Source organism: Rhinopithecus bieti, unplaced genomic scaffold (assembly GCF_001698545.2).
Source record: "Rhinopithecus bieti isolate Rb0 unplaced genomic scaffold, ASM169854v2 scaffold_44948, whole genome shotgun sequence".
Lineage (NCBI taxonomy): Eukaryota > Metazoa > Chordata > Mammalia > Primates > Cercopithecidae > Rhinopithecus > Rhinopithecus bieti.
This window is the reverse complement of record NW_016818762.1, coordinates 128006-142463: the sequence shown is the minus strand read 5'-3', so window position 1 is coordinate 142463 and position 14458 is coordinate 128006. Positions and strand designations below refer to the sequence as shown.

The following is a 14458-nucleotide window of genomic DNA, read 5'->3' as shown; positions in this document are numbered from 1 at the left end:
TATATATTTTCTAACTAATAAAAGCTAAGAATTAATGTATTCTAGTTTAAAAAATAAAGAGATTTTAAAGACAGCATCTTAAAGTCAAGTGGTATTATGTCTATGTCCTATAGACCATTACTCTGTTGTAGCACAGAACAGACTAAATAGTATTCTATTCTTCAGAAGTTTGCACCTCTAGCTTTATAGCATAAACATAGAGTCAACACTGATAAATCCTGAAATACAACCTTGACCTACTAACCTGGTACCACTCCATTAGTGGCAATGGCACTCATGGAGATAGCAGTCAACATTGTCTGCAGAGAAAGGGAAAGGAGAGGATTGTTACTGTGGTCAAGATGACATTTCTATACTACTTCTCCATTTGTGTTCCAAGAGCACTTGGCAAACATTTAACTCTACCTACTTTTATGGACAGTCATACCTAATGGTATGGAAATAAGATGATATGGTCTAATTCATTGCACTAGTCATACCACTAATATCTGGAGGATTCTGTCAAAATGCTCCCATATTAGTAGGTCAGGTGCTATTAAGAACTGCTAATCTCACTCTGGATTTCCTAGTTACACAGGAAATAGAGCATAGTATACTCAAAAGAAAGAACTAGAGAAATAACTCAGAAAATAGGTTAGAACCTGACTAAAGACTAAATACAGTATCAAGAACAATGTTCAGTAAGAAAGGGAATCACTGAAGGCTTCTGGGCACACAGGAACTGCATTTTAAAAATATTACCTGGTAGCAGAGTATAGAATGAACTGCAGATAGGAGGAGCTGGAGGCAGAGTGATTGGTTAGCAGGCTACCATAGTAGTTCAGTGACAGGTAAAAACTATAGTGGTGTTAGTGTGAATAAAAATGGCTGAGTGTAAAAGATTTCAGAGAATAGATTAGCATTGGTAGCTGATTAGATGTGAAAAGCAATTAAGAAGCCAAACACAGCCTCGAGCTTTTAAGCCTGAGAAACTAAAAAAAGGTGGTACCATTAATTTTAAGTTAATAAAAATATGAACTGTGCCTGCTTAACCTGTTTTGCTCATCAGCTGCATGCTCATCAGCTGCGGATAATATACAGGTAGGGTATAAAGGTCACAGTGATAAAAGAGGACAGTAGAAACCTATAAAATTCATTGGTGTGGCTGGGATACATAATTAGGAGAAGTTTAACTTAAAGAAAGATAAAAATGTTCTCAGTAGAGAGAAGACCTGGAAAGAACATCTGAATTTCTAAGGAAGGGATAAGGGAAGAAACTTCAAAACCAAATAAAAAAAAACAAATACCCCTCACATCCCCCATAACCTGTCTTGTTTCTCAATATATATTGGAGTAGCACATCATGTTTTCTAACACATTTTCTGTCACAACTCTGGTGCTATCAAGCTCAAACAGTTCGGATTCTGAATTCTTTGAAGACAGGAACTTTATCTTCCATTTCCAGTTGAAGTCTTGCTTCCTAATTTCTAGTACATAATATAATAGATAGCAAGCAGTGACGAATAGGCACTGAATAACTGAAAATCCTTTAGATTTTAATATTAGAATAATTTCTTCTGTTGAGATCATGAGTCCTTCCCTAAGTATTCTTTGTTTTATTCCCAAAGAGGTCGTGTGCATCTACTCTTGAGAACTTGCAACATTCAGGTGATGTCCAGGAGCTAGTGTAGTACTTACACAGCAGCAGCAGATAAGGACAATTGCAAAAGCCTGAAGAACTCCAGCTGTGCCCACCACCCATGTAAGGCGTAAAAAAAGGATCACTCCAAAAATATTTTGTAGACACGGGAGGTAGACACCCATGAAGGTACCCATTTGGGGGGTCTAGAAAGAAAGACATTGACAAAAAATTAAACAGTTATCTTAAGGAGAAGTTTTTATTCTTTTATATAATAACTTGCTCCCTAACTACCATATTAATCTCCAAGCAGAGATCGTAAGTTTAATCAATATCTTCAAAAGGACACATATAAAATCTCCATCTTTCAAGTGTTTATCACCATACTTTTATTATTCCTAAAGCTATACATTTTAACTTTACAAAGGTTCCTGTATGTTTTTATTATACATAGGCATCTGGCCACGAATAAACTTTTATGCACACCCACAATTTAAAATTTTGTTTTCAAAGCTGTTGGCTTTTTTCATTTAAAAACAATAAGGACTTGATGGAATGTCTTCAGAATTTGGCATAAATTCTTCACAGTAGTTGGTAAATAAAATAGATGGTAAAATGAACATCTGAGGGCTGTTTTATCCCTTTTTCAAAGAGCTGAACAACCAGAATGGTAAACTGAATGTCTTATATTTTCATTTTCAGACAAACTGATGTTTGGTCTTTAAAAAACCCAACAACTTCACAACAAACAGATGGCATCAGCAGATGGGTATGGACACTCTTCTCCTGAAAAGCTATTCCCTCTTCCTGAATGCTCTTTTCCCACATAGCTCACTCCCTCACATCAGTTAGATCTCTCCTCAAATATCACCTTGTCAGAAAGGATTTCCCTGTCAACCTATGTAAGTAGCAACGCCCTCCACTCTGGCTCCCGTGACAATTTCAGTCTCTTTACTCTGCTTAATTTTTTGCGAGGGCATTTATCAACACTTAATATGTTATATATTTTGGCAGTTAAAACAGCTTAAGGACGGTATCCTCACATTAGAATTTAGACTACATCGTATGTTTTGTTTGTGCCATGACCCTGGTGCCCAGAACAGTTCCAGGCACCTATCAAGCATTTAATAAATAGCTGCTGAACACAGAATGGTGCCTTAGGTATTTCCTTCTTTCTTATATACAGGGTGCTCTTTATGTATTCTTTGTTATTCTGAGGCCTCACCTTGGTGGGTTTCTTTTTCCCTTCAGTGATGTTTTCTGCCTCTTCATGTTCCTTTGCTCCTTGAGTCAGATTAGTGTAATTGGCCATGCGGCTGAGGAGAGAGGACACCTTCGGTCTGGTGTCCATTTCTTCCTATAAAGCCAGTGACATGGAAGAAATGAGCTACAAAGAACACTGAACATAAGCATCAAAATCATCTTGCTACCAGAAAACTTCAAATCAAATGAAAACATATTTCACAGGTAGGCCAGGTGCAGTGGCTCACGCCTGTAACCCCAGCACTTTGGGAGGTCAAGGTGGCTGGATCACCGGAGGCTGGGAATTCGAGACCAGCCTGGCCAAGATGGTGAAACCCCGTCTCTACTAAAAATGCAAAAATCAGCTGGGTGTGGTGGCATGTGCCTGTAATCCCAGCTACACGGGAGGCTGAGGCAGGAGAATCAGCTTGAACCCAGGAGGCAGAGGTTGCAGTGAGCCGAGATCGTGCAACTGCACTCCAGCCTGGGCAACAGAGTGAGACTCCAGCTCAAAAAAAAAAAAAAAAAAAAAAAAAAAAAAAAAGAAAGGTACATTGAAAGGCATGGTGGCTCACACCTGCTATCCTAATGCTTTGGCAAGGCAGAAGGATCTCTTGAGTCCAGGCATTCAAGACCAGCCTGGGCAACAGAGTGAGACCCTGTCTCTGAAAAAATTTAAAAATCAGTCAGGTGTGGTGACATGTGCCTGCAGTTCCAGCTACTAGGGAGGCTGAGGTAGGAGGCTCCCTTGAGCCCAGGAGGTCAAGCTGTGATCTTACCACTGCACTCCAGCCTGGGTGACAGAGCAAGACCCTGTCTCAAAAACAAACTAAAAAAAAGGTACATTGAGAGAAGTGGCACTTGCATCATTGTTGAAAGCCAGAAAAACGTAGTGCTGAAATAAACCAGGCTCCTTTCAACAACCTGGCCACAGATTATGGAGCCTGGCCACAGAGTCCATGTTGTCTTATTCAGATAAGATATACAGGTCCTCTTCATTATGTCAAGTGAAATAAGCCAGGCACAGAAAGATAAATAGCACATGATCTCACTTACATGTGGGATCTAAAAAGTAGAACTCCTAGTAATAGAATGGTGGTTACCAGATGCTTGGGGTGTACATAGGGGAAGGGGGAAAGGTTAGTCACAGGATACAAAGTTTCAGTTAGGCAGGAGAAATACGTTTTTGAGATCTATTGCACATAGCATAGCGACAATAGTTAACATATTGTATATTTCAAAATTGCTAAGAAAGTAAAATTCAAATATTTTCACCACAAAAATAAGTATACAAGGCGATAGATATGCTAATTCGCTTGATTTAATCATTCCACAATGTATACAAATATCAAAATATCACATTGTAATCCATAAATATATACAATTATTATTTGACAATTAAAAAAAAGACATATAGGTCCTGCAATCTGGAAGCCTGCTTCCCACAGTGATTTTTGTTTAGTTAGTTCTAAGGCAGATAATAGTCTTTCCAGACAAAGGGTGGAGAAATACACTGATTTATACTTAGAAGAAAGATTATTCTAATAAAAACAATTAAATCACAATTGAATTAGATTGCAAGGTAATTGATATGTCCAAGAAGTCAAACTCCTCTTCCTTACTACATAACAATTTGATTTAATAGTTACTCACTATAATTAGATTACACAGACAAAATTTACAAGTTACAATAATCATGATATTTTCTTTTAACATTAAATTATACAGCTCGTAAAATTTTAAAACCAAATGGGGTAAAATATGGCTATCATGAGATCTCTGTTTCTAAAGTCTCAGTCCATAGTTTTCTCCAAAATATTACCTCAAAGAGTGCCAAATTTTTATCAAAATATTCATCTCCTTCTTCATAATTGGAATTATTGAGATAAGCGTTTCGAGCTTTTTTATGTCCATCATCTGGAAAAAAAAAAGTAGACCAAGTTAGTTTCTCACCAGTTTTGATGAAGAAACATCAGCACCAGATTAGTTTATGTTGCTTCAGTATTAATATAACCTATTTTCATATTCAAATTTAATCTTAGAGAGAATTCAACCAGCATTGCTTGGAGAATATGGCCCCCTCTCCAGCAGGAACAAAAATAAAACTCTAAGGAGTAAACATGGGTCATTCCTTTCCTTAACAAGAATAAAGACCCCTAGAGACACTATTCTTTTGGAATTCCAGCCCATGAAGACTCTACTCTTTTTTTTTTTTTTTTTTCCCGAGATGGAGCCTCGTTCTGTCACCCAGGCTGGAGTACAGTGGCACAATCTCAGCTCACTGCAACCTCCGCCTCCCTGGTTCAAGAGATTCTCTTGTCTTAGCCTCCAAGTAGCTGGGATTACAGGTGCATACCACCACGCCCAACTGATTTTTTGTATTTTTAAAAGAGATGGGGTTTCACCACATTGGCCAGGCTGGTCTGGAATTCCTGGCCTCAAGTTATCCGCCCACCTCAGCCTCCCAAAGTGCTGGGATTACAGGCGTGAACCACTTGCACCCAGCCGAGACTCTATTCTTAAAATCACCTAAGTTTAGGAGAAAAAAAAAATATTGAGTATATACTCCGGGTATAATACTGTGTTAGATATAGTCTCCTTTACACACTATTGCTGCTGATAATGACAGTAAAAGCTCTGTGCCTCCACAGCTGTCTGACCTTTTTATAAATTATATGAAGTTTTGATTTGCATTTCTCTGATGATTTCAGTGATGAGCATTTCATACCAGTCAGAATGGCAATTATTAAAAAATCAAAAATAACAGATGTTGGTGAGGTTGTGGAGAAAAAGAAACGCTTATACACTGCCGGTGGGAATGTAACACAGCCACTGTGGAAAGCAATTTGGAGATTTCTCAAAGAACTTAGAACTACCATTCTACTCAGCAATCCCATTACTGGGTATATACCCAAAGGAAAATAAATCACTCTACCAGAAAGACACATGCACTTGTATGATCATTACATACAACTGAAACTCAACCTTCAAGCCAAAGACAGTTTAAAGGCTAGCTACAAGTGCTGGATAAATCCACGGACTGGATTGAGAACCTCTCTTCCTGTTTCCTCTGACTGATTCCCCACCCTTCACCTATTTTATGTATATCTACCCTTCCCTAATTGGTTTTTTTACAGTCACGCCCACCTTTCAGTGGTGCCTTTGTTTTAGCCTTTTTTGCATACTCACAAACCAATCAGCATGCACTCCCCCATTCTGAGCCCATAAAGGCCCCAGACCCAGCCCCAATGAAAGACAAGAGACCACCCTCACATGCCCTCTCCGCTGAGAACTGTTTCTCGTCATTCAGTAAAATTCTTCTCCGCCCTCCTCACCCTTTGATCATCAGCACAACCTCATTCTTCTTGGATGTGGGACAAGAACTCAGGACCCACCAAACACAGGTACAAAGAAGGCTGTAATACTGTGGCCCTCCACGCTTCACCAGTGGAGGGCAGCTACCCCACGCAACAGGAAGCAGCAGCAGGCCGGAGCAGGGGCGACAGGACTGACAGAGCTGTTAACATACAGCCATCCATTGGGCTGCAGATGGTGGGACTAAAAGAGCTATTTGCACACTAACACTCCCCCTGAGGTTTCAGGGTTGCAGACACCAGTTTGGGTGCCACCATGTTCCCCTCAGTGTGACATGTCTGGTCCAGCAGCAAGCCCCACATACAGCCTGCTTCTGCCTCACTACTTGGAGCAGCCAGCTGGACACTGCACTCGCTCGCTCACTCACCCCCTCCTACCAGGGCTGAGTGTGCAGTTGCAACGGCTGCAGGATCTGCACTGGAGTGCAAGCCAGGCACAGCCCAGCAGGCTGAATAGACAGGGCATTTCTTCTGGTGAGCTTGGGCCTGAGAAAAGCCTGGGCATGGATGTTGCTGGCTGGAGGTCTCTGGCTGGTGAAGTAGGCAAGAAAAATCCTGTGTCACTATGCTTCCTACATGGGTGAAAGGATTACCTATACCCCAATCCTCAGCATCATGCGATATACACATGTAACAAAATAAAAGTTGAAAAAAATCCAAAATAAAAGTTGAAAAAAAATAGGGCAGGCGTGGTGACTCATGCCTGTAATCCTAGAACTTTGGGAGGCCCAGGTGGGAGGACTGCTAGAGCCCAGGAGTTCCAGACCAGCCTGGGCAACATTGAGACCCTGCTGCTACAAAAAAATGTAAAAAATTAGCAGGGCATGGTGGTGCGTACTTATAGTTCCAGCTATTCAGGCAGGAAGATATCTTGAGCCCAGGAGTTCAAGACTGCAAATGAGCTGTGACTGATCCACTGCACTCCAGCCTGGGTAACAGGGTGAGACCCTGTTTCAGGGGGCAAAAAAGTTGAAAAAAGAAAAAAATTATGTCATTTAACTATTAGTTTTGTATAAACCCTTCCACATTTTTTTTTAATGTTAAAAGAGGCATCTGACAAACCTTTGGTGAAAGAGCTATGAGGAAAAAAAAGAGACCAGGTCTCTAAGACAGCAAACTTTGTTTTATTTGAGCACTTCCTTAACTTTGTTTCATCATTATGCAAAAGTTATATAATTACAGAGTCTGGCAGGAGAGAAGAGAAAATTTAAAAAAAAACATAAACGCTATTAAAAACTAAGATTTTCAATACTGGGGAAATAAATACCAATATAAAAATTAAAGAATTTAAAACCCTGTAAGTTTAAATGTATAAGGATGGGCTTGAGAAACAGCCAATAAACTATTAAAATTACTGGGTCACGTCAAAGGGCACAGAGCCAAACTGAAGGGGTTCCCAATGCCCCAAAATGGAATAATATAAACATTAAAAATAAATAATGTGATGGATTGAAATGCAAATTTATGAAATACTCAAAATGGTATTCTGAAAAATTAGTCACCTTTGCGGGGTTAAGGAAACAACACATGCCTCTGAGAAATAACATTAACAAATAGAAAAAAATAAACAGAAAGAAGCAATCATCTTGCCTTTCTTGCGCCAACTGTATTTCAGGGTAACCAATAATTAAAAGAAAATTTCTTCCTTATAGAAGCATTCTAGCTTATTAATGATAGATGGAATGATAGAAAAAAAATCACTAATGAAATAACGGATTTAGGCAACGATCATCAATGGTTGTTAAAACCATTAGGTGAAAGACTGAGGCAGAACTTTACAATGGATGGATGAGGGTGATCTGGAGCCTACTAATCAGCCTTAACATCTCTGAAGGTAGGAGAACACAATCTCCTGTAATACAATGAAAAATACACTGTACAAGCTATGATGTATTCTTGCCAAAAGAATGGAAATTGAATCTAATCAAGCTTTGAAATCTATCAGTTCAAAGAAAACACAAAGGAGGAACATGTTAAACATCAGAAGGATCTAATCACCAAATTCAGAATATGAGAAATTTTACGAGATGATCTGACTTCTTCAGCAAATAAATGGCATAAACTTAAAAGGTGAACTTTTATAGATAAAAGAGACTTAAAAAACATATCAACTAGTTGCAAATGAACATTGTTAGGATCCTGACTCAATAAATCAAAGGTAAAAGGCATTTTAAAACAAAAAATAAGAGAAAATATATCGCTTATTTTTTTAAAAGGGCAAGTAAAATCATATGATGTCTGGAATTTTCTTTAAAACAATTTAGGGAAAATTAGGTAGGATCTTGAAAACAGATTTTAACACTGATGAAGCTGGGTGATGCATTCAGAAAAGTTCATTATGCTATTCTACTTTTGTGTACCTTTGATATTTTCAGTAACAAAAGTTATAAAAGAAAGAAAATGTAATTATTTTCCTCTTCCTAATGGCTCCAGAAAATTCTAAAGAGTACAGCTTAAAATCATTACCACTTTTGAGTAATTCATTTATTCAACTAATATTTATTAAATTCCTAGGATGTATTAGGTACTGTTCTGGGTCCTAGGGGTATAGCAGTGGACATGGCAGTTAAAGACCCTGCCTTCACTATGCATATACTGAATTACAGAAGACAGAAAGTAAGTAAAAACAACAACAGCAGCAATTAAAAAAAAAAGACAAAATAAAAACAAACAAAAATCCCACAAAGAATTTCAAGAAGTGGTAAGTTCAAGGAAGAAAATCAAATATGTACTGGGAGAGACTACAACTAGGGAGGGGAATGATGACTTCATATAAGATCATTGGTGTGCTGATAAGCAGCCTCTAAAGAGTTAAAACAAACCCCTGACTTACAGTACTTGACAATTTCTGTGGTATAAATACTCACGCATGGCCATTTTCGAACTACTAATGTGAAAACGATGAACCTGGTTTTGGGAAGCGATTCGCATAATTGGCTCTTGTGAGCTGATATGAGCTGGCTGCAGCACACTCCTGGCATAGGACAGTAAGGAAAAGCCTACATTTCAGGCAGAGAGAATATAGCAATTTTAAAAGATCCTGAAGCAGAAACAATTTTAGTGAACTCATAAAGCAGAAAGGACAATATAGCTAAAGGAGAGTGAGGAAAGGAGAGCATATTTAGAAAGATAGGGCCGGGCGCGGTGGCTCAAGCCTGTAATCTCAACACTTTGGGAGGCCGAGACGGGCGGATCACGAGGTCAGGAGATAGAGACCATCCTGGCTAATACGGTGAAACCCCGTCTCTACTAAAAAAAAAATACAAAAAACTAGCCGGGCGCGGTGGCGGGCGCCTGTAGTCCCAGCTACTCGGGAGGCTGAGGCAGGAGAATGGCGTAAACCCGGGAGGCGGAGCTTGCAGTGAGCTGAGATCCGGCCACTGCACTCCAGCCTGGGCGACAGAGCGAGACTCCGTCTCAAAAAAAAAAAAAAAAAAGAAAGATAGAAAGGATCCAGACCACATAAGTTAGTTAATGGATAGTTCTTCCAAATCCATTTATTGAATAGTCCCTCCTTTTCTGATTGAAACAACATGATGTGGTTGGTGCAAAGGAGAGAGTAATGTGAGAGTATGCAAATGTTCATTTGGGAAGCAGGGGTAATATAGATAATTTTTTTTTTTTTAAAGAAGAGATTATAAAGAAGCAGAAAAAGTGGGACAAATAATTTAGGATGGCACAATGGTCCAAGTATATCAATAATACCAGTAATGTAAATAGACTAAGACAAAAAGACTGGATTAAACAATAAAATCTAGACATATACGATTCATAAGAGATATAAGGGCATACAAAAGCTGAACATTAAGAAAACATTAAGGAAAGAGATACATCAAGCAAATACGAACCAAAAGAAAGCTGATATAATTTTATTAATATCAGATAAATTTGTAAGAGAAAAATCTTATTAGGAATTAGAAGGTAACCACATAATAACAAAAGGTTTAATCCACCAGGAAGGTATGACAATTTTATCTATCATTATCATTAGTTTTTGAGACAGGGCCTCACTCTTACGCCCAGTCTGGAGTACAGTGGTGCGATCACGGCTCACTGCAGCCTCGACCTCCTGGGCCTAAGAGATCCTCCCACCTCAGCCTCCCAAGTAGCTAGGACTACAGGCTCATGCCACCATGAACAGCTAAGTTTTGGGGTTTTTTTGTAGAGATGAGGGTTTACCATGTTGATTTGTATTCCTGGGCTCAAGCCATCGGCCTGCCTCAGCCTCCCAAAGTGCTGGGACTACAGGCGTGAGCCACTGGGCCTGGCTGGCACAACAATTTTAAACATACATCTATTGTTTAGTTATTATTATTTTGCTTACCAAATTACCTCCAAATTTACTGGCATTTTAAACAACACAGTTTATCATCTATTTGTTTGGGTTGGATTTTCTAAAGTCTGACAATCTGTCTTTTGAACTGCCAAGTTCAGCCCATCAACCTTAGTGATTAATACATTTAGACAGGGTTCTAACATCTTTTTACTTGTTCTTTCTCTATGATTCATTCTCATCCTCTGTCTCTGTCTCTCCCACTCTTTGGATTTTCTGGTTTGTTCTTCCCTAATGCCATTTTCCCCTCTAGTTTCCATCCTCTCTTTCTGTTCTTTTAGCAATGACCCTTGAAATTTTACTACATATTTTACTTAAATTGTTAAATAAATTTAAACAATTGCTTGACATCCTCCTGAACAACACAAAGACTTTCTAATACTTCAATTCCAACTTTCTCCTCCTGACTTACCTAATATTGGTGTCCAACGTTTCCAGTAGTCTCTTTTTTAAAAAACAAAACAAAACAAAAACTCCATAAATAAGATATTAGAGTTGTTTTATAGAGACAACAGTGATTTGGGTTGATGTACAAGTTTACTAGTTCATTTATTCACTACTCTTTCTTACATTTCAGACAACTAGTCTTCTAGGATCATTTTATTCTTTCTTGGAATTCCTTTAGGTTTCTCAAACTCAGCACTATGGAATTTTGCAGCAAATAATTACTTATTGTGGGGGACTGTCCTGTGCACTGTAGAATACTTAAGAGCATCCCTGGCCTCTACTCATTAGATGCCAGTAGCACCTCCAGTAGTGACTGTCAGAGATGTCTCCAGGCTGGGCGCAGTGGCTCTCTCCTGTAATCGCAGTACTTTGGGAGGCCACGGCAGGAGGACTGCTTGAGGGCAGGAGTTTGAGGGAGACTAGTATGAGCAACACTGTGAGACCTTGTCTCTACAAAATTTTTGTGTATACTTATTTGTGTTTTCTGACTTATGTTTGTGGCTTTGTGTTTTGGTATTGAGAATTCTTCTGTCATTCTGTTGTTCCTTTGATGAACTGTCCTTTGTGGCTGCTTACAAGATCTTTTCTTAGGTATTCCGCAGTTTCATTAAGATGTATCTAGGTGTAGTTTTTTTTGTTTACACTATTTACCTATTACTAAGCTACTGTTTTAACTTTTTTATATCTATCTATCTATCTATCTATCTATCTATCTATCTATCTATCTATCTATCTATCTTTTCTTTTCTATAAGTTCCATTTATTTTCCTTCTCTTTAAACAGTCTTTTATTCCTGAGGAGTTTGCTCATCTTCCTAACTACATCCTTTACTGATTTAAACATTTAATAGAATTTTGTATCCCAGTCTCAGGACCATATCATTTCTCTTGAGGGTTATGGGAGTAAGAGTTCAACATATTACCTCTCTGCTATTCAATAACAATGATACCCTTACAAAAATCTGGCATGAGACAATCCTGTTCCATTCTGCTACCTGCTGTCCAAGCCACTTCCTAGCAGCTCTGGCTCCCCTTGCTGCATCCCTGGCACCTCTATGTTTGGACCTCTCTAGTCTCAAGTTTCAGATGAAATCACCATAATTTTTATGAAAATTCGATTTATTATTATCATCAGACAGTCTGGATCCTGGCTGTTTCTGGCCCACCCTCCATTTGCTTGCTTACCTTTTTTAGAAAGGTAGAAGACTATCCCTGGATATTTTCGTCTACATTTTATGAGACCAATGATGCCTCCAATATCATCCTACTCATGGTCTACTTGTGGTAGTGCTGTGCAATGGGAGGCTCCCATAGAGTTCCTGGTCAATCATGGCTTGTGGAACAGTCATGAAAGGTCAAGGCTTTCCAAGGGAAGAAATGAAGCTTTCATCAAGTGTGATTATACCAAAAGGCATGAAATTAGACGTGGTTATATTGAAAGGCATGGATTAATTTTTGGCTTGAATATCTTGGTGGCAAACCATGCTGCTTTAGAGTTCAGCCTTCAAAACTTTAGGTCACTCTTGTGACCCCAGGAAATACCAGATGGAATGGAACTTCTAGTTTCTGAATAGCAAATAATCTTTACTCTGCAGGAACTAAGAACCAAATCCATATTCCAGGGCTCTTTTAGGATCATTCAGAATGCTAAGATGAGTCCTTTGAAGGATCCCCACTGAGACTGGCCTCAGTAATGGTTTGCATTACATCACCTATCAGATTACTATTATGTTTTTTTTTTTTTTTTTTTTTGACACAGGGTCTTGCTGTCATCCAGGCTGCAGTGCAGTGGCACAATCTTAGCACATTGTGACCTCCACCTCCCGGGTTCAAGCAATTCTCCTACCTCAGCCTTCTGAGTAGCTGGAATTATAGGCACCTGCCACCATGCCTGGCTAATTTTTTTGTATTTTTAGTAGACAAATTTTTTTGCATTTTTAGTTTTGCCATGTTGGTCAGGCTGGTCTCGAACTCCTGACCTCAAGTGATCCACCCGCTTCAGCCTCCCCAACTGCTGGGATTACAGGCATGAGCTACCGTGCCCAGACACTATTATGCTTCTTTTTTCTCATTTTACTGTCTAAATAATGCTGATATTTTTGGGAAACTTACTGGTGTTTCACTGCATAATTCAAATGAAAACTGATAGGATGGTTCTACTAAAGATTTCAGAGTTCTGTTTTTTATGGCATACTTTTTTTTGTAAACAGAAAAAAGGTACACCAAAGGTCTTACTCTTCATAAACACTTTCTTGTTGTGATGTTATTACTTCCATGATGTTGCATTTGTCAATTACCACTTATACTATAATTTGGGCCCCAGATAAATCTCAAGTTACTCCTTTAGCTTCCTAATCTTGCCAAATGGCCTTTGCTGGTCTGAGCTAGGCAAGAGAGCAGTAAGTGTACTTAATTTCCCTTGGCACAGGTTTGGGTTTGTACTATGTGACTATGTGAATCTGAAAAATCTGAAAGGTTATCCCAAATGCTATAATGTTTTTGATTTTATACTTTGTCTTGCCATTGATTTGTTAAGGAAACCATGTCATTTGTCCTGGAGAGTTTGTGATGGTCCGGGTTTTGATGATGGCATCCATGTGATGCTGTTTAACATGTTTTTTTTTTTTTTTTTTTTTTTTTGGTAATTCCTATAAATTGGTAGTTGAATCTAAAAGCTTAATCACATTCAGTACTTCTAGGAGGGTAGGGAGGAAAACTGCTTCACAGTGGTTTTATCATCTGCCAGGAGGTACACGTCATTGTCATCTGGTTGTCTTTCCTTTTGAGATAATAGCAATTGTTGATGAGTAATGCCTAGCTCCATTAATTTATGAGAGGTTACTAAATGGTAATATTCTCATTCTATTATTGTTCCTTCATTTATTAGCTGTATATATAAAGAGACATTTCCTTTAATCTACTATTTGATTACCAAGTGGTTCAGTTAAAAACAGGACAAATAATTCTTTCCCTTTACTGACTGGTTCTCAGAATAATTGGTTCACTAAATGCTCCAATGGTGACCAATTAGTTGTGGGTTTGGTTTTGTTTTGTTTTATTTTAGAGACAGGGTATCACTCTGTTGCCCAGGCTGAAGGAGTGCAGTGGCACCATCACAGCTTACTGTAGCCTCCAGAGTAGCTAGGACTATAGGTGTGTGCCACCATGCCTAGTTAATTATTTTTTGCTTCTTTGTAGAGATGGGTTCTTGCAATGTTGCCCAGTCTGCTCTTGAACCCCTGGCCTCAAGCAATCCTCCTACCTCCCTCCTCAGCCTCCTGAAGTGCTGGGACTACAGACATGAGCCATTGTGCCTGGTTAGTTTTTTAAATTATCATTATGAATTCATAAACTTAAATATTGGGTTTTTACTGTATTAGTCCTTTCTCATGCTGCTATGAAGAGATACCCGAAACTGGGTAATTTTTTTTTTTTTTTTTTTTTT

At 38.7% G+C, this 14458-nt stretch overlaps 1 protein-coding gene across 1 annotated transcript in view; it reads right to left on the bottom strand.

Annotated features, from left to right (window-relative positions):
- The window catches only part of SLC12A6 (solute carrier family 12 member 6), a 108425-nt gene that overhangs the window by 25964 nt on the left and 68003 nt on the right, over nucleotides 1-14458 (bottom strand). The window contains exons 3-6 of the mRNA XM_017857431.1: nucleotides 4683-4777; nucleotides 2844-2975; nucleotides 1678-1824; nucleotides 245-299 (exon numbers count right to left, since the gene is read on the bottom strand). Of these exons, the coding sequence (XP_017712920.1) occupies nucleotides 245-299; nucleotides 1678-1824; nucleotides 2844-2975; nucleotides 4683-4777 (429 nt within the window). The remainder of the gene's footprint in view (nucleotides 1-244; nucleotides 300-1677; nucleotides 1825-2843; nucleotides 2976-4682; nucleotides 4778-14458) is intronic.